A 21,391-nucleotide genomic window follows, 5' to 3' on the forward strand; every position below is an offset into this window, starting at 1 on the left:
TGAGAAAACGGAATACATTTCCGAAGGTGGAGAGGGCCACTACAGGTCTCCGAATAATAGGTATGCAATCCTATCGGAGCCAGAGCCAGTGCCGTCAACAAAGAAGGTGTTGGAGGGAGAGGGGGACCTCCAAGAAGAAACAAAACTGGTGGAGGCCCTGCAAGCCAAACAGGCTGCCATCAGAGAATTTGAGCAAAACCTCAAAAAGCTTAAGGAGGAAATGGAGCCCCTCCTTAGACAGTTAAAGCTGAAGCAAGAGGCGCGCCGCCAAGAAGAGGCGGCTCAAAGGCAACAGCAACAAAAACAACAGGAAAACAAAAAAAAGCAACAACAACAACAACAGAAACAACCACAGCAGCAACAACCACAAAACAAGCCCGCTTCCAAAATCTCAGGAGCGGAGCAGTTTAAAAAGACATCGCCAGCAACAGCAGGCCCAAGTGTTGAGGGCCCAACAACCTCAACAAAAGCCAAACAACGGCTTCAAGAAGAGCCAAAACAGCCGCAGCAACAACCAATCCTGCAGCAGCAGCAACAGCAACAGCAGCAGAAACAGCAGCAGCAGAAACAGCAGCAGCAGCAACACCAGAAACAACCACAGCCCAAAAAGGAGAAGGTGCCACCTATTAGGACCTACCGGGTTGACTTACAGGACATAAAACAGGTATGTAAGTCGGCCACTAAGGGCAAATTCCTTATAAAAATTTTGAATGAAAAAGAAAAGAGCTATTCGGTCCAGTGCTTCTCACTGGCCGAATACAAACTAGTGAAAGAGTTACTAATAGAGGCCACAGCTGAGTTCTTCAGCTATACGCCTAAGAGCGAAAAATTCAAGACGGTCCTTCTGAAGGGCATAAGTTCCTGCACGGAACCGGAGGAGCTCTTAGCAGAGCTCCGCCAAAAAGCCAGTGACGATCTCGATTTTATCGGGGTCAAGCCTTTCACCACGGTGAAGTCAAGACGAGGGGGTTATAGGCTGCCAATGTTCCTCGTAACATTATCGCCCCAAAGCAGTTTGAATAGTGTCGAGAGAATCGTATCTCTCGACAATCAAGCTGTACGCTGGGAGACATTAAAAAGGCACGACGACATTCTACAATGTACGAAGTGCCAGAGGTTTGGCCATGCCAATGCCAACTGCAATATGCAGTTGCGTTGTGTCAGGTGCGGAGAAACCCACAAAGTAGGAGAATGTAAGCTGGGGAATGAGCGGGTTGAGGATTTGACCCTGCTCAAGTGTGTCCTTTGTGGAAACCAAGGGCACCCGGCTAGCTATAGGGGTTGCCCTAAGGTCCAGGAAATGAAACAGAAACAGGCCAGTCAAAAAGCCGAAATAAGTCGAACAGTTCGACAGGCTCCAACACAAAAATTCGTAGATCCCAAATTTTCCTACGCCCAAATGGTGTCAGGGAATGGGAACACGAGACAGGCTCCACCAACGGTTGCCCCAAAGGCCCCTGTGCCTAAGGCACCAGAGGTGCAGCCTGACATTGTAGCCTTGTTGTTGAGCATTCAAGGTCAACTAACAGGACTGCAAAGTCAGATAAAGGAGCAAGGCAAAAGGGTAGATCATCTCTACTCTTTGTTGCCTGGCCTGGCGCAATTTAGACAATAATGGGCGCGCTGCCGGAGACGCGCCTAAAAGTCCTAGCTGTGAATGTAAATTCACTGATTAGGATTGAACGAAGAGCCAATATGTTCCAATTGTTGAAAGACTACAGTCCCGATGTGTTTATGGCTAGCGAAACTAAGCTAAACCACAAACACAAATTGACTCATAAAAATTACAATATCGTAAGAAGAGACCGGCCCGACTCCACTCAAGGGGGCGGTGTCGCTCTCTTTATACGAAAAGGCATTAATTATAAAGTCATATACAACAATGAATTGCGAAAGCTCAAGACGCTAGAAGTTTGCGTTGTATGCATCTCTCTCACTCAAGGGAAGAGGATGTATATGATTGCGGCTTATGCGGCTGGAGCTCCGCAGGTTACTTACTTTGCTTCAGAACTCGAGATTCTTTTTAGGGAACTGAAACTGAGCTTGGAAGAAAACTATTTCATCTTGGCCGGTGATTTGAACGCAAAACATGAAGATTGGGGAAATCAACATAGTAATCCCAGAGGTAATCATCTTTTTAATTTGATGAATCTTTACAGCGTTGAATATGGCGTCGACCTGCTGGCTACCGAAAAGCCATCGTATCCAAGAAGCGGCTCCTTTCTGGATCTTTTGCTGTACGACACTAGACTGACAGTAACAGACAAAGTGGGTAATCACCCTCGAAACTGCTTACAGACAGTCGAGTACGACAGTGATCACTGCGGACTAGCTGCTGTAATGCAGATTCCGAACGAACGCGTGGAGTTGGAGGAATACGTTGCAACGCACTCTTACAATTACAGTAAGATGCGTTGGCCTCGTTTCACCAACGCCTTAGCGAGAGAACTTCGTTCGAGTGACATAGCCCCACCAAACAACAGAAACCTGACAAATACAGAAATTGACCAACATTTACAACAGATGGACGAAACAATAAAACGGACGATGGAACGGACAATTCCAAAGTACAAAGAACGGGACCAAATGGACGCTTACAGAAACGCGACAATTGACGCACTACGTAGGCACAAGAGTGGCTTACTGACAAGACTCAAAAATTTGCGCAGACGACTTACAGACCCACGCGACTTGGAGGTTAGGACACTGAAATCGTCAATAAAAAATGTCAATCTGTTGATTAAGGAGAACTACAGGTTATCAATTAACAAGTACTGGGACCGCAAGATCCGGTCAGTTAATTCGAGTGACCCTAGTATGTTCCCCAAAATCAACAAGATATTCAGGAAAAAAAACGATAATGACCTTCCGTGTCTTAAACTCCAAAGAACTGAAGAGAACAGAGACGTACTCAGGACAGCGCATATAGATCCAGAGGAAGCCATCTTTGACGATGACTTTTACATAATTGAAGAACCGAAGGAAAAAGTGGAGGCGGTGGGAGCTGTTTTCCAGCAAGTGTACAAGGTGAATGTTAGCATTCGCCCCAACCACGACCTGGAAAACAGAGCCCTACTTAATCACTTTTACCTCCGTAATGATATCACACATTGGCGATCTGAGAACCGCGGTTTCATGCGGTTCAATGACGATTCCTTGGCAAATGCCATAATCGCCGAACAAACGGGACCAAGTCCCTTGTTAGTGACGAAGGTTGAGCTTCAGCTCATCTTCAACTCAATAAAAAACAAAAAGTCAGCAGGTATTGATGGTATATCCAACGTTGTGCTAAGACATTTACCGACGGAAGCAATTGACATTTACACCACACTCTTCAACAATGCACTGAATAATGCATATTATCCAGTGCATTGGAAGACCGCTGTGGTTCATCCTCTCCCGAAAAAGGGAAAGGACAACTCCAACCCGTCAAATCTTCGGTCGATAAGTCTTCTTCCGAGCATCAGCAAAGTTTTCGAAAAGATCATTAATAGGGCTCTGACTAAGTGGGCTGCGGACAACAAAATTATTCCGGATAAACAGTTCGGGTTCAAGGCGGGTCATGACACAATTCATGCTGCGTCTAAACTCGTTTCTGATATCCAATGGAATAAATCAAAACAACAATGCACAGGTGCTGTCCTGGTTGATTTGGAAAAGGCCTTTGACACCGTATGGTTAGAGGGTCTTTACCTAAAACTGAGCAGGCTTGGCATTACCAAGCCATTGTTGTATATACTTTATGATATGCTTAACGGTAGAAAGTTTGTTGTCAAAAGTGGCAATGTAACTTCTACCACAACATTCTCAATTAAAAATGGTCTTCAACAGGGAGCGGTGAATTCGCCGATTCTCTTCAGCATTTACACCAGCGATCTGATAGGTAGTCTTACAAAGGCAATTGCGTACGCCGACGATCTAATTGCGTACAGAACGGCCCGAAAGGTTGAGGTTATTAGAATTCTCTTGCAGCGTGATTTCGACAAGATTCAGCGATATTGCGACGACTGGAAACTGAAAATAAATGTCCAAAAGTCGGAGACAATTCTGTTCCGGACTCCGTTGGCTAGGGCCACGAGGGATACGTGCAAGAATTGGCGCAAGATGGTCATCGTTGATCTTCATGGGCAGCCATTAGCGAGCAAAAGTGTAGTGAAGTACCTCGGTATCTGGTTAGATCAGTATTTATATTTCGACAGACATATAAATGCTGCTCTGACCAGGGCCAGAGGAGCCTTCGCTCTGACGAAACGGCTGTTTTTTAGCAGTCGGCTTGACCCCAGAGTGAAGGTAATTTGCTACATGGCCCTCATACGGCCAATGATCGTTTATGGTTGTCCTGTGTGGTTCAACGTTGCCCCTTCCCAGATGGAGAAGTTTCGGGTGTTCGAGCGGCAGTGTTTACGACGCTGTACTGGCTTATATCGAACAGCCGAATCTTCTTATGTGCATTACTATTCCAACGAAGTCCTATACAACGGGGCTCGAATCAACAGAATTGACAATTTCGTGATAAAACTCGTTCGAGGTCACATTGCAAGAGCTATGTCTTCGACCAACAATTTAATTTTCGGGGCGTTCTATCCGAACGACGAGTATTTTGAGAGTGCACGCTTGAGCGGCTTCATTCCACCAGAGGCATTCCTCTTTTTAGACAAATGCGGTCTGATACAGGATAGATTGGCAGTCCCGTTAATCTACCACGTCAGACGAAGAACCGTAGATAGGCGACTCCCGTACAATCGGGACGTCATGGCACAAGGCGGAGCAGAGCTCCTTCGGTTCAGTAGGGCTGTGTCCGAACGGGACCGAACTGATAGGGTGAAGCAGGAGAACCAGTTTTGGTGGCTTCAATCGGCACTTGATAGTGGGTAGTCGGGATGGGGTTTTAAGCCTTGGCCGGCTTACATACTTGTTTTATAGTTTTAGGGTTTAGTTTTAAGTAGAATAGGCATGGTGGCAAGAAAAGAAATAGAAAAAAAAATACAAAAAATACAAAAAAAAAAAAAAATAAATAAAAAAAAAGAACAATAAAAAAAAAACATGGATTAAAAAAAAAAAAAAAAAAAAAAAAAAATAGACAACAAATTATGAAAAACAAAAATGTTAGATAGTTAGATTTGCTGCTGTGGTTGTTCTAGTTTTAAGTAGTTTATAGGTAGAATAGGTAGTTTAAGTTAGTTTTTAAGTTTTATTTAAGGACCTTATTTTAAGTAGTTTGTAAGTAAAAATAAATAAAAACAGGTTATTGATATTAGTTTTTTCAAAATTTTCTAATAAAAACAAAACAAATAAAATTTAAATAGAAGTAAAATAGATCTTAAGGCCGAAAGGCATTAGTAATTAGTGTTATAGTTTAGCTTAGAGTGTCCGTATGGGACCATTAAGTTAGTTGTAAGTTATGGATAATTAGGCTAGTTTTATGAATTTTTGTCTAGCTTTAGGATAGGTTTAAGATTGAATAAATAAAAATGAATTTGAAAAAAAAAAGTGCGTTGGACTGTCATGCAAGGGGTCTTGGTTTCAATCCCTGCCTGTGCCACCTTAATTTATAAAAAAAAAATTTTCGCGGGTACTGCCTCTTGCGCGGAATTGACAATTTCTTCAAGAGCAATTTTTGTCATGAAAAAGTGCTTTCTCAAATTAGCCGTTCGGATTCGGCCTAAAATTGTAGGTCCCTTCCATTCCTGATAACAGCACTCGCACACAGGAATGGTTGTGAGTTGTAAGTCACTAGGCCCTGGTTCAAAACGGACTGTTGCGCCACCCAATTTATATATTTATTAACGTATGACGCGTTCGGGTTGACCAAACGATTTTTTTGGTAAAGAGTTTTCCCAATTTTCTAAAGTTGTTTAGGAACAAATCCGTTTATTGGGCGTATTCATTACTGAAGTCACTAATTTGTCAAAATTCAACTGCCTTTGTGAAAGCGAAATTACACTACAAAGCTTGTCAATCCGGAACTTTCATATTAATGTCAAATGTTATAATTTAAAAAGTGGCAACACTTTTTCATTTGTTATTATCTGTCATAGAAAGGTGGTCTTCCTTTCAGTTAGAGTTCAAAGTTGAAGTAAATAACACGTTTGGTTTGGGTTTAATGCGTATTTTTTGCAAGTAATCTTTTTAGTGGCGTGGGGAAAATGTGTGACGTACATTACAAACAGCGTGATTCAATTGTTATTCAATTTTTAATTAGTGAAATCTGGCGAAAAACCCTCGGAAATTCTCCGAAAATTGCAGGTTGTCTATGAAGATGATAGCATGTCAAAAACGCGTGTGTTTGAATAGCCGAAGCAGTTCAAGGAAGAGCATGAATCGGTGGAAGACGATCAACGTGAAGGAGCTCCCGTTTGCGCATGTTGATCACGTCTGAGCGTCGCCTAAGCATTCGTGCATTGTCTTAAGAGTTAAACATCAACAAAGAAACGATTCGGAAGATGTTACACGAGAATTTGAACATGCGAAAGATCTGCGCAAAGATAATTCCTAAGGTTCTCACCCATGCAAGAATTTTTGACAAAAAAAGGCATACCACCCTATAGCCCCGATATTGCTCCCTGCGGCTTTTTTCTATACCCCAAGATGAAGTCTCACCTGAAGGGAATTCATCATGGCGGCGTACAGAATGTCCAAGAAGCTCTAACCGTGGTGCTAAACGGGCTTACTTCGGAGGACTACCAAGAGTGCTTCCAATCATGGTTGTGTAGAATTAAAGGGAGATTATTGTGAAGGTCGATAGCAAAAGTTTTCCTAAAACTTCATTTTCTTGTTTTTTAAAGACAAACTCCCGGAACTTAATTGCCACGCCTCGTAATATAAAAAACATGAGTTTTGTGAACTTTTAATAATCTTTTTTGTTTTTAAATTAAATGAATCAAATATTTACATTTAGATACTGAAATATTAGCGAACATCTGATTTTGAAGTAAATATGAGTGTCCACTAACTTAATAACCAACATTTGCATACTACGTTTGAGGTGAAATCAGAATGACATGTGATTGGGCTCATCATGAAAGACAAAAAATAAGGTGACATCTGTCAAAAAAGACCAACTCCGAAATAAAGTAGTGCCAAATTGAAAACTACACGTCTAATTAAACACCCGTTATAATAGAATTCTTATTTATATAATTCATTCCAACGGAATTTATTAATTTTTCAAGGACAAGTCTATCTTCTTCTAGTCTAGAACTTGTGCCCGTGACTAAATTTTTAAATAGCTTTTTAAAAAAATAGAAAAATAGCAAATGAAAATATTAAAATTATTAAATGTGTTATTAATAATTTACAATTATAAAATGTGACTAATTGTTCGATTTCATCATGAATGTACGTATAAATAAAAGTAACCTCATTTTTTTTTGTTTGATAAATAAACAATCATATTCACATACATAGTAAAATATTATGTAGGAGTGATGAGTTTGAATAAAAGTGACAGCAGAGAACATAATAATACTACATAAAAATAAATGAAAAATATATTTTTTGAGAAAGTTATGTTTCTTAATTTAAAATTCTTCCTTAGAAACACGAAAGTGTAAAATGAATATCATTTTAAATCACATGACATTAAAGTAAGAAATAAAATTGAAGACTTGTTGTCTAAAAGTAACAAAAAAGTAATAACAAAATGAGAAATTTTAGCGAGATTTAATTTGATTTCTAGTTTTTAAAAAGGGGCCAGTTGTAGCTATTATTGAAATCAATCCGGACAAAATATTGGATATTTAATTGTATTTCATTTTGATCAACCTGTCAAATAAATTTAAATGATTGGTTTTAATGACAGGTGCAGATAGACATTATGTACTGTTCCATCGAAAATCACTCAAAGACGACCTGTCAAATAAATTCCAATGATTGGTTTTAATGACAGCTGAAGATAGACCCTTTATCTCCAAAACGTTCCACTGATTTGTGTTTCAATTGCACATAATTCCAATAACAGATTACTGACCGAAAAATTTTCCGGTTTGTTTCAATTTTTTTTCTCAACGACAGACATTTTCAATAATAGCTATAAACTACCTGTCAAAATGATGCCAATGCGATAAGTTTTAATGAGAAAAACCAATAATAACTATAACTGGTACCTACAACTTTTTGAGAAAACAAAGCTCATTTCTTTTCACCACAAAATGTTGCTAAGGGGACAGTTGTATATATTGTTGGTCTTTATCATTGAGGATAATTATAAAGATTTGACAGGTTGGTTATAGCTTTCATTTACAATTTCTGTATTTTATGCTAATTCCTGATTTAAATCAAGCATTTGAGGTTAAAGTTGATCATTGAAAGAAAAACTGACAGGATGAAATGACAGGTTTTTCAAGACATGACCTGATATTTCTTGCATTTGATTTTCATATTTTTTCATATTTAAGAATATTCCAGTACAGGGACTTAAGAAATATTAATTTAAATACATTGGAACACCAAGCTACACCTTTAGGGGCCATAACCTCAACATTAAGTTTTGGTTTCACCACCATAAACGATACAAATATAGTAGAGAGAGCCTTTTATATTTAAAATCTAAGGCTTCTGGCGTTGATGAGATTCATCTCATATTTTTAAAAGTTATTTTGCCGATTCTCTTATCATACACAACTCATATTTTTAATTACATTCTTACAACAAGTGAATATCCTCCTCAATGGAAACTTGCAAAAGTCATCCCTATCCCAAAAAAATCAAAAATGGATGATTTTTAGCCCGTAGCCTTAAATCTCAAAAGTTTTTGAAAGATTTGTACAAAGACAAATGAATGCGTATTTAAATCGTACGAATCTATTAACGTCAAACCAATCTGGTTTCCGTAAGAGGCATAGCTGTATTACCACGCTCATAAATGTGACAGAAGATTTGCGACAATCGATGGATGAAGACAAAATCTCGTTTCTAGTTTTACTAGACTTTTCAAAGGCATTTGATAAAATAACAATTTATCTTAGTTTTTGTCAACTACTAAAGGAGTTCCACAAGGGTCAATTTTGGGTCCACTCTTGTTTTCATTGTACATTAACGCACTTCCTTGTATTGTAAAGTACTGTAAAATCTGTATGTACACTGACGATGTGCAGTTGTACCTAAGTTGCAGAGTCGTTCTCATTGAACATCATGTAGCTTGTATAAACGAAGATTTGGAAATGCTCTCCAATCTCATGGCCTCTTATTAAACCCTTTGAAATCAAACTGTCTCGTTATTTCACGGAAACCATTAGACTTATCCTACTTGCCATTGGTATTCCTTAACAATACTCCAATTATATACTCTGAGACAGCTAGAAATCTGGGTATTCTTTTTAATCGCTGCTTGATGTGGGATAATCATATAAATTCAGTCATAGGAAAAACGTATAGTGCTTTACGTTCCCTTAAAGCCTCTCAATCTTTTACCCATATCAAAACTCGAATTATGCTGGTGAAAACATTAATAGTACCAATTCTTATTTATGGGTGTGAAGTATATAGATCGTGCAGTTTTGAAAGAAAGCGTAAATTAAATGTAGCTTTCAACAGCGCAGTTTGTTACGAGTATATCTATGGTTTACGAAGATATGAGCATGTTTCAGAGTTTTAAGTTAAGCTTTTCAACATGACATTTTGTTTCCTGGAGCTTCGTACTCTACTTTTGTTTTCTGACATTTTACTAACGCATGAACCCCGCTATTTGTTCGAAAGAATACGAACGCCTTCGAGTAGATCTGGACAACTTATTCCTCCGCGATACTCATCCTTAACATCGGAGCTCCAATTTTTTATAAATAGTATTCGTCTTTGGAATAGTCTTCCACGCGATATTAGGAGTATTGAAGATCCGCGAAGGATGAAGATAGAAATTAGAAATTATCTATCGTCTTTAAATGTTTGAGCATCAATTATGATTAGAATTAATTTAATTAGTTTTCTTCTTATTTTTCTTTGTTTTTCTTTTCTTATAGAATAAATTGTAACTTCTTTGAATTATCTTTTATACTACTTATAACAATACTTATTTGTAATGATAGCTTTTCACTAGCTTATAAGATATTGTATCTTACTGTGTTAAGCAAACGATAATAAATTGTTAATTGTTAATGAATAAACAAAAAATGAAACGCTTTCAGTTCCGAAGTTTGAAATCAACAATCAGTTTTTCATTGGACAAGATTTCATCATTAAAAAAATAAAAATGACCTAAAACAAAAGTTCTAGGTTGAGTAATGTTTTTTGTTGGTTGAAAAAAATCTACAACTCATCAGCTCCAAATACACACCAAAAACAAAAATGTCACTCTTTTATTCGATTTTTTTTTTTTTGAACAGTATACCTTTTTGAGATTTTATGTTTTAAGCCCTTGTTACGAGAAGCGAATCAAACATGCGACTGAAAGCGAACGTTTTTGAAATCACCCACTTCGGGAATATAATTTCAATATTCACTTCAAAAGTCAACTTGTTTGAAAAAAGAAATGTTAACCCATTTACGTATAAATTCACCAAACTTAATTTTGCTATTATATTGGATTTCTCAAACGTTCGCTTTAAGTCGAACGTTCGATTAGCTCCTCGTAATAAGGGACTTAATCTGCTTTTATAAGCTTAATGCTTCATTTATGTAAAACCCGTGGATTGATGGCTGTGCCATCTAAAGTTTTTTCAAACCGAAAAATCATCCAAGAGTAATTCCTGTCGGATTCGGCATAAAACTGTAGGTTCTGTCCATCCCTGATATGACTATTGCGCCACCTTTTTGATTAATTTTATTTATCTTATATCAGCTTAATAAAGTAACACTGCACGAAAGTGCATAAGTATTGTACAAGTGCAAAAAATGCACGTACTTGATCGTTCAATTCAAGTATTTTGAATTTTTGTAAATTGTTCATGAATGGGAACAGGGGTGAAGAAAAGAAAAATTCCAACGCTATTGTTAGGAATTGATTAATAAAATTTTAAAGTATTTATTAATACATATTATGGACTTATAGAGAGCCGAACCAAATAAAGAATTTGAAAAGAAAAAAATATGCAATTTTTACTTGTTCAGATATAAGTTTACAAAGCACGACCCTCAAAAGATTACAGCAATCAAACAATTTTAGAAATACTTATACCGTAGACGAATCCAATGGGGTAAACTGAATAGACTTGACATAATCAAGTATATGCTTAAAGATAGAAAGTTTGTTGTCAAAAGTGGCAATGTATAATTCTACCACTTATTTTGTATTCTCTTCAACGTGGAGCGATTAATCCGCTCATTCTCTTCAGCATTTATATAAGCGATCTGATAGATAGTCTGGAAATCGCCCGAAAAGTTGAGGTTATTAGATCCTGCAACGTTGTCAACAAAATTAAGCGATGAAATTGAAAAGAATCCGAAACAACTCTGTTCCGTACTCCCTTGGCTGCTATCTGCTTATATCTGTGTTGGTATTTCGACTTTTTTATAAATGCTGCTCTAACCAGAACAAAAGGAGACTTAGGTCTAACGAAAGGGCTGTTTTAAAGCAGTCGGCCTGATCCCAGTCGGTTATTTGCTAAATTTTCTTATATGGCCAACGTTCGTTTAATGCTTACGTTAAGTTTGCAATTTTAACTCAAATCTAAATTTAAACCCAATATAATTTCAACTTTGGGATTTGAGATTGACATTTGAAGAGCCTATAGCACAAAATTTAAATGAACTATTGTTAAAGGTTTTCAAATTATACTAGTTAGCTATTTGCTAAATTTTTAGCAATTTACAAAGGAAGTACAAAAAAATGCTAATTGCCTTTTTTTTTTAAAACGAGTATCCAAGCATGTCCAAAAATGGACAATTTGTGAAAATAAACAAAGCAAAAATGCTTTAACGCACCTATTCAGGCCCGGATTAAAGAAAATGGTTGCCCGGGGCTATTTCAAATTTGAGACCCCCTAAAAAGATATAAAACCCAAGCAAGCCAAGCCCTCATAACCAACAGCGTCCTAAAACCCCAATCGAGCTAACCCAATAACCCAAAGCGTCCTAGACCCCAAGCGAGCCAACCCAATAATCCGGGGCGCTAGGAGTCCACGCTCTTAGAGACGATGCGCCGAGGATTTGACGCATCAAAAATCCAATAAGTGCTCCAACCCACGATAAGATTAAGAATTTTTGATATCCGGGGGTAATTAACGTAACGTTAAAAGTAACAAATTATGTAGTGATTAGGATTTATTAGATTGAATGGGCAAAATTTTTCCGAATGTTAAAAACAATATTTTTTATAAAAAACGAATTCATTTGAAGCCAACATCTCAAATTTTTGAAAAGATACTTGAGTCGAAAATCAATTTTAACGAACTGTTAGTAATTTTCTTAGGTTTTTATTTCTTGTTAAAAAAACTGTCAGTTCGATTTTTCTCAAAATGTTAATAAATGTTGAAAACAATATTTTTTATAAGACAAAGTTAGTTTAAAGCCATAATTTGACATTTCTGAAAAGATATTGAGTCAAGAATCACTTTTTACCAACTTTTAGTAATGTGTTTTTTAGGTTTCTATTTTTTATAAAAAAAACTGTTTATTCGATTATTTTCATAATTTTACCAGATGTCAAAAACGTTATTCTTAATTGCAAAAAAATCATTTTTTGTTCGTAAAATTTTCGAGGTGACAACCTTTAGTTGGAATTTTTTACAAAAATATATTAGCTTGGTTAGTGGTTCCTCAGATATTTTGAGTAAACCAAAATGTCCATCTTTTTTTTTAAATTGCTATAATAAAAAACACCCACACAATTTTTTTGAGAGTCCTTTCTGCATTATTATCTGTATAACAACATTTATTTGAAGTCGATATATCTACTGGTTCTTAAGCAATGGAAGACGAAAAAACGTCGCGTCGCTAACGTACGCACAGTGTACACACGCACGCACAGACATCTCTCTAAAAATCTTTTGTTTCGACTCTAAGGGCCTTAAAACGTCGAGTAATGCCAAAATTTTCAATTCGACAAATCGGACCGATTACAATAGCTTCCTATGGGAAGTTAACAATGGAATTATAAATTATAATGTAAAAAGAGAACAGAAGGACGATTTCAATCTTCTACTTATTGTTTTTATGTGAAACAAATACAAAACATTTCGCCATTCGGCTGCTAAAATAAAAAGAGACATTCTTGTAAACCGGACTCAACGTAGATAGCATAGCTTGGAGTATTCGAGGGTAATTGAATATTCTTTTGAAATGGATTTGAATTGGATTTTTTCAATATCCTCCATCCATTGATAGCCGAAGACTTTTTTACCATAGTAGAAACAGGTGTTTATTGTGGCGTTCAACATTTTGAATTTGGATTTTTCGTCCTCAAAAGGCCTAGAACAAATTTGTGACCACATTGTTTAGTCGCATTTAACATATAGACGAGTTTTTACTTACCGCTTAAAAATGTTCTTTAAAGAAGGCTAACAAAATTTCAATAACATAATGTGCATCTTAACCTTAAATGTACACATTTCAAGGGCTAAAGTAACAATCTTAGTTATTAAATTATTTTAGAACGCTATATATAGAACGCAAGGTATAGTCTAACTATTTAATTTTTTAGACTTTCTTTATATGAAAGCATTCCAAGATTTTAACAGTTTTCTAAATATGCCATATTTAAGAGGAAAACACAATAGTTTTTGCTTTTTTCCAAAAAAAATATATTCTTTTTTTGTTGCCATTTATATGAATGCGAAAAACGCTACAAAAAATTCAAAACCCCAGAAAATGAGAAAGAATCTAGTATCAAGAATTTTCTGTTTTTTTTTTACGTAGTTTTTTTCGGACTCAATTCTCGGGAGACTATTATTACTATCGCTACCAGTCTGCTTACTCGTAGATTGGGCTGATGCTTCATCTCAAAGGGGTCAACAAAACATAAAATTATAGAGAGAAAAATGTTTGGTTCTTGAATTTAGGGAAATAATTGCATTTAAGTACATAATTTCCCTGAATTTAAAATAAAAACAAACTTGGCAATCACAAATTACACGTTTTAGAATCTCTTCAGTTCTCAAAAGATTCAAAGCTTTTATATTAATAGATATGAAACGTGCATTGTGTTTTTCAATTAGCCGTTAGTTTAACAGAAGTGGCACTTTTGCTGTTTTTTGACATTTATATTCTTGAAATTCTTGATTAAATCTCAGTTCTAGAACATCCAAAGCAAATTCCCTTCAAAATGTAGATTTCTTTAATTTGTTACGACCTTAAAAGTTTTATTTAACTGAAGATTGCACGGCTGCAATACCTGCAGACAAATTTAAATGCCATTGATAATTTGACCATCGAGAAGAGCTTGCATTGAAAGACAAAATTATTGAAATCTGATTAAGTTCTTGAGAAAATTTGAAAACAAAATAACGGCCTTATGAGGGATACCCTTCTGGAGCAATACTAAAATATGTTTTTCTTGAAAAATCAAGCCGAATTATAAAAAAAATTACTTAAAGTTCTAAAGAAATCTATCGGTTCATTTCTGAAAGTATTCTAATTTTCGAATTTACACCAAAAAATTTGTATTGGTACTGCTGTTATTTTTAGTATTAAAACATGAAAAAAAAGCCTTAAGCTAATCGGCTTAGTTTCAATCGGTAAAATGGTTTATGCTTTACAGATAGACAGACGGATGGAATGAGGGACCCACTTTTTTTACAAATGCAATTCTTGCCATATACATAGTTCCTATGTGTCGCAAGTGAAAATCACTTCAATGTTCACTATTTAAGTGCATACAAAAAATAAGATGGAATTGAAGACTAGTTTCAGGAATTATTCAAGGTTTCTTCTTAAAAACCTGAATCTTTGCTCTTTTTCTTGGAAACAAATTTTATGAAAATAATTTAAAGCATTATTCAAGTTATATTGATAACAAACCACTTTTTGGTGAATGTCGTTAAATTAATAACAAATCTTTACTTACTTGTCATGACCCCTACGACCCCCCCCCCCCCCCCCCCTCTGGATCCGCCATTGAGTCCTGACTACTGCCAGTTTTAGTTTTATATATGAACACTTACAAAATTCTCGAAATAACGAAACCTAGGTATTTGAATTCATTGAAAACTTAGATGCCTTCTAATGTACAGGTCCTCGAGTTTCTGTCACACTGAGTTTTGTGCCTAAATATTATTATTTTTGATCATGCAAAATTAATTTTTAGATCCCAAAACACAGTGTGACAGAAACTCGAGGACCTGTACAAAACACAAAACACTTATTTATTTGAAGCTGAAGTGCCATTAGGTTGTCAGCAAAAATGAAAAGATCTTCAGGATATAATAACATTTTTACAAATATATCACCAAAAGAAACTTACATATATGATTCTCTATATCGTTTATAAACAAGGCAAACATTAACGGACTTAAAACAGATCCCTGAGGGTCACCAGTAACATGAATTTAACTCATTTTGAATGTTTTTTTGAATGCATCCAAACAGAAAGTAGAGAATTGTAATAAATTAGTAATTGTAGATTTGGTTCACATGTAACTCAGAACAATTAAAAGAAATTATGCTGCAGACAAGGTATTCAAACAAATTAGAAATAGCAGACAATTATGCTATAAGCAATAACTGCCTTCTCCACCTCAAGTACTGCTTCTTGCAAGAAATTAAAAAATTCCTCAAGACTAATTCTTGTCATGAAAAGTTCTTTATCAATAAGTTGAGAGTTGTAAGTATCTAAGCCCTCGTTCTTTACGAGCTGTTACGTCACTAAGTTTATTTATTTATCCAAACACCAAACTTAACGAAATTTTCTTAAGTCATTTACCAACTTGTCGATAACTTTCAATTATCACCTCTGCAAAAGAAAAACAATTTTGTTTAATCTTCAAAGTTTAAAATTAACAAAAAAAAACATGACCACTAAGTTCACATAGACAAATCTGTTAACATGTAAATAAAAAACAAAACTATGATTCAGCATCAGCACTCTAAGTTGTTTTATATCTACATATGTATAAATAACCTTGCGTTAACTCAAAAAATAATACAATAAGCAGACGCCATTTGTTTACATATTCGAAAAAATCTCAAACCGTGTCAAGTTCAAGAATATTGTAGTCATGAAAGCTTTTATTTATATATTTTTTGTTTTACTTTTCTTTGCCAATGTTAACAAAATCAGCTGTATTAGCAAATTAACTAAAAAAAAGTGTTGACATTAACAAAATTAGAAAACACAAATCAAACAAACAAAAGAACACCAAGAACAAGATTCATAGATAAATCTTAATAATATTCGTCATTCAAGATTTGTAAGCTTTTCTACCACCCCCATAGTTTTTATTTTTTTTTAAATAAATTATACTACGTAATATTTAAAAACAAACAATTAAAAAATAACTTTATGATCTATTCGTTTATTTTTAGAACTTGGACAATTGGAAATCATCGAGACGAAAACGGGTTGAGCACATCATCGAACGAGTGGTTGAAGTGAAAAAGCTCGAGCTCGAGGAACATGACCGAACGAGACGAAAATCGAAAACATTTTCTGAAATGATGGAGGAACGGTAACAACTTAATAACTTTTATTTTAATATGCATACATAGTTTTAAATTAAATAAAAAATATTATATTGATTTAATTTTGAATACATATTTTATAATATTTTAAGAGGTGAACGCGGTCGAACTCGTCCGAAACTTCAATCTCTGGCATCATACAACGAGGATGAGGCGAATGATTTAAGCGACCTAGGCATTGGAACAAGCAGTGCCAGTGGAAAGAGTAGTATCTCTGAAGATTGTGAAGTGCACAGTATTGTGGTGAGTGAGCATATAATTATTTTAAAAGCACAGGTTTAAGGAAAATTATAGGCGTGGATTGTTGATTGAATTGTGCAAAACCTGTGTAATATAAATTAATGAAAGGTTTCATATTAACAAAACAGTTGTATTTTCTTTTAGAGTGAACCTCCCGAAGTGGAGCACCTTTCCTCGTTTGATATTGAGTCCAAATCTTGTCAGCCTTGTCAAGATAACCAAGATCGAATATCATCATCACTCGGTGGCTATGAAACATCGTCCACAGCTCCTATAACATCACCAGACCCATATGAATATACATACGAAGGAGCAATTGAAGATTATAAAAGCCGAGTTTCGAAAGCATCGGCAGCTAGCAGCTATAAAAAGTCAGAAATTGATAAAAAATCAAACAATTTAATTGATCACAACAATGACATAGAATCACCACCTGTTCTAAATACAGTGAAAAAAGAAGATCTTCCCAAAATTGACATATCCAAAAAGAGAGAACTTTTTGAAAATCAAGAAGCAGCTAAAGTTACCTCCTCCAACAATCAAAACCACGAACAAATGGAAAAGAAACAACGTTTACCTACAGAATTAACAAACGTTCGATCGATTAAAGATCGCCTTTGTAGCTTAGAAAAGAAACCAAGTGAATCCAATACAGAGGAATCAACAGCGGCGAACGCGACGACGACAGAAATTTTACCTGGCGAAGTGTATAGTATCAAAGAACGCCTACAATGTTTAAAACAACATAATTCCGCAAATCCAAAGCCAAATATTAATAAAGTCGTTGCTGAAGTGGTAGCTGTTCCGCCACTGAAAGATCGACTCTCAAGTTTGCAAAATGCCCTTACCAAAGAGGAAGTTATCAAAAAACCTGTGGTCCTGGTAGATGAGTATCAATTGGAGATGCTTAAGAATGAAGACATGGCCCGAAGGCAGCTAGAAACAAGCAAAGATGAAAGTAATAATATCATAGTTGAAAAGGCCCCATCTGATGATAGTGGCATTAATACAACCGATGAGAAAATCGATCAAGAACCAGTAACAACCGAAGACGAAGAAGATGACGACGATATTACAGTAGCACCAATGACAGCACCGATTCCAAGTAAACATATGGAAAAGGTACCATCATCAGCTACTAGCAATAATGAATTTCAAGGAGAATTTGATTCTAGTGTAAGTTCTTTACAGTTAAAAAATGTAAACCCTCCAACCGTAGTTAGTTTGGTGGATAAGCCAGTTGTTATTATTGATGATCATAATCATAATCATGATGATGATGATGTTGTTGGTGGTAGCGGTGGTGTTGGTAAAACTTTGTTAAGTAGCAGTAAAGTTGTTATCAATTCTAAAAATGATAATCAAGTTTGTGAAGTGAATCATGCACAAAATTTATTAAAAATGTTTAAATTGGCATTTAATGATGAAGATGATGTTATAAAAGAGAGTGTTAAGTCAGATCAAGTAGAGGTTGAGCTTGAAACTTCGGGTTCTAGTTTAATATCGAAGCAATCGTCTTTGAATAGTCGCTTTGGTCCAACTTCGGCTCCTGAATCCAACTTAAATGTGGTATTAAATATCGATAACAGTCAAAGTAAATCTTCTTCTTCATCGAACTATTCGCCATCCCATGACAACAATGAAACTCCTTCGAAATACAAAAATTTAGTTTCCTCTAAAGTCCAACAACTAAACAAAATTTCTTCTGATTCTCAAAAAATTGCTTCAGTTGCTGATAAATCTCAAAAGTCTTCTCCTATACCTTTAATAACTGAATCTCCCTCCGATGACAGCTCTGAAAGTCCAACGAAATACATATCAGTTTCTGAAAAGATTGAGCAGCTAAACAGTCTTTCTGCGGCAAATCAAATTAGTTCCCAACCATCTGAGAAACCAAAAATAATCAAAAAACCAATAGAAACTTCATTGAATGCTAAAAGTCAACTATCTTCTTCATCTCAACCAACTCGAACTCCATCACCATCGGCTGATAATTCACGTAAACAACCAATCTATGAAAATGTTGACATACCTCAACAAAGTGCATACCGTGGCTTCAAAAAAGTTTCTAACTCAGAAAATAACGGTCGAGTAGAGATTTTCAATTCTAAGAGTATGCCCGAAAAGCCTAAATCACCTGAAGTCTTACCAAAATTGTCTGAAATTCGTCCTTCGGACGTTGTTCAATCACAAAAATTTCAACAATCTGCCTTAACTGATTTTATTAAGGATCTTGAAACTAACTATGAGCCCATAGTTATCGAAGAAAAACCAATTGATGGTAAATTACCTTCAGTTAAAACCAAACCTGAAGATATTTCTAAACCCAATGAATCTCAAAAACCTCTTGAAACAAAACCAATACCTTTGCCCCGAAATCTTGTGAAAAATACTTCCGAACCAATGAGTCCACTTCCTTTAGACAGTTGTGTGGATATCCTTCAATCATTTTTGGCAGCCGAACGCTCTGTTGTCTCCTCCGATGGAAACAATTCGCAGCTTGTAAAATCTGCCAATGCAGTAAACTCTTATCCTTCTGATGGTTTTATTCGGCAGGAATCTGCTGTTGAAGTACCATGCTCTAAATTAGACGTCAAAGACCTACCTGACCCGAATTTCATTCGAACTCCTTGTATCACAGTTGATTGTGAAGATAAATTGAAACAAGAATCTGTTAAACCTTCTCAGGCTTTAGTGCGTGATAGTATCTCAAGTGCTGGTGATAGTTCGCCATCCTCAGATATCACTGTTATCTTTAAAGCAGCTCCAGAATCCCCCACCCCCAATAAATCTTCATTAATGGAAATAGCAAATAGAATGGGTTCCCCCATAGCAGCCAGACGTGATCCGCCGTTAGCACAAAAAAAGCCTGTTTGTGAAAAACCATGTCTCAAAATCGATGTTAAAGATTTGCCAGATCCGAATTTTGTTCGAACTGAATGTATTGAGGTAGATAAGAGCGCTTGTTGTAGTGCTACAACACCATTGACTCCGTCCACTCCTGGATTGGCTCTTCAAAAGACCAATGCAGATATCTTAAAGAAAACCTGCGAAGACATATCAACTTCTCCACCACTCAGTCCCGTTCTCGGTGCTCGAAATTCTGAAAAACCCAACTTTATGATAGCTAGAGTAGAAGTTGTTGAAACTAAAATTAAGGTGACCACAACCAATGACGCAGAAGTACCACCTGCTGTGCCCACAACAGCACCTCCTCCTCTGCCATCGGCATCTCCAAAAAATAAAACCAAATCAACCCAAAATTCGAAACCTAAAAATATTTTTGAATTTCTAAAAAAAAACTTTCAATCAAAACCAGAGGCTGCTGTCGCCCAAGCCGATGAATTCGAACCTATTTCTGTAGACAACTCGATGTTTTATGTGCCCTCTGATGTAATTGTCACCCCTAATAGCACAAGTAGCAGTCCAAATAAAGACACTCGATCACCATCACCTAACCTAACCTCAAATAATAATGGTGTTAATATTGAAATAACTAAAAAAATTACAAGTGATGCTATTGTAGAACAAACAGATTCGGATTTGAATATTACCGATGAAATTAATGAAATTCTTGATGAAGAAATTTCAAAGCTAGTTGTAGAAGATGCTAAACTTTAGATTCAAAATACATGTGAAATTAGGAAACTTTTTAGTAGCGACGCGACGACACTCAGAAAACAAAAATTTTAAAAACATATCAAAACTTAAATTTAAAAATTATTATATTGCGTAAAGTTAGTCATCCATAATTTAAAATGTTTTTTGATTTACATATTATGTGCTTTTAAGAGTTTATTGTTATGTGTTTTACAATTAAATTATTTTTAGATACATTATTTATTTTATTTTTAATTGTTAATATATAACTATATAAAGTTTTAGTTGTTTTTTTTTTCCTCGAAATTTTATTATATATTTTCTTTCTTCCATTTTTGTTTTTATTTTGGATTTTTACAATAAAATAAAATTTTAAATATTTTCCAAAAAATGTCTTAAGAGTTGAAATTATTTATCATCCATTATCATATTATATTAGTTATTATTATTCATATGCTCTTCATTATCATAAAGTATAAAAAGTGTATTAAACCTGTAGAGTACTTGAGAAGTGTGTATTGTATGTATGAATTCTAAAAGGCGTCATCATTTTTAAAATTTTTAAATAAGTTTGAGTATATAAGAATGTCCACGAAATTACAAAACTGACAAACTATCAAAAAAAAAGAACCAATTTACAATTGTGTTACCAAATAATTCCATCATCAAAAATCAAGTTGTTATGATGCGGTATAAAATGTATGAACAATAGCTATTGACATTTATTACAAGAAGCGAATCGAACTTTCGACCTAAAGAGAACGTTTGAAAAATCCAATATAGAACTAAATTAAGATGGGTGAATTTCGACGTTCAAATGGGTTAACATCGCTTTTTTCAAAATACATAGTTGGCTTTCGAAGTGAATATTGAAATTGAAATCGTGTTGACGAAATGAGTGATTTCAAAAACGTTTGCTTTCAATGAAACGTTCGATTCCGTTTTTAAAGTACATATTAATATAGCCCACATAATCATTTCTAAGCTACGAATGTAGCTTTTC

The 21,391-nt window shown here is 35.5% G+C and overlaps 1 protein-coding gene across 7 annotated transcripts in view; it reads left to right on the forward strand.

Annotated features, from left to right (window-relative positions):
- LOC129938734 (uncharacterized protein CG43427) overlaps nt 1–21,391 on the forward strand; it is a 145,279-nt gene that overhangs the window by 101,467 nt on the left and 22,421 nt on the right. For 3 of the 7 annotated variants that reach the window (XM_056046456.1, XM_056046455.1, XM_056046459.1), the window contains 3 exons: nt 16,393–16,535; nt 16,641–16,791; nt 16,933–20,669. In XM_056046456.1, the coding sequence (XP_055902431.1) occupies nt 16,393–16,535; nt 16,641–16,791; nt 16,933–20,409 (3,771 nt within the window). In that variant the 3' untranslated portion in view covers nt 20,410–20,669. Of the gene's footprint in view, nt 1–16,145; nt 16,278–16,392; nt 16,536–16,640; nt 16,792–16,932; nt 20,670–21,391 lie in introns of those variants that run through there. The other 4 variants (XM_056046460.1, XM_056046458.1, XM_056046457.1 and 1 more) reach the window with 3 other exon arrangements.

The sequence above is a fragment of the Eupeodes corollae genome, chromosome 1, assembly GCF_945859685.1.
Source record: "Eupeodes corollae chromosome 1, idEupCoro1.1, whole genome shotgun sequence".
NCBI lineage: Eukaryota > Metazoa > Arthropoda > Insecta > Diptera > Syrphidae > Eupeodes > Eupeodes corollae.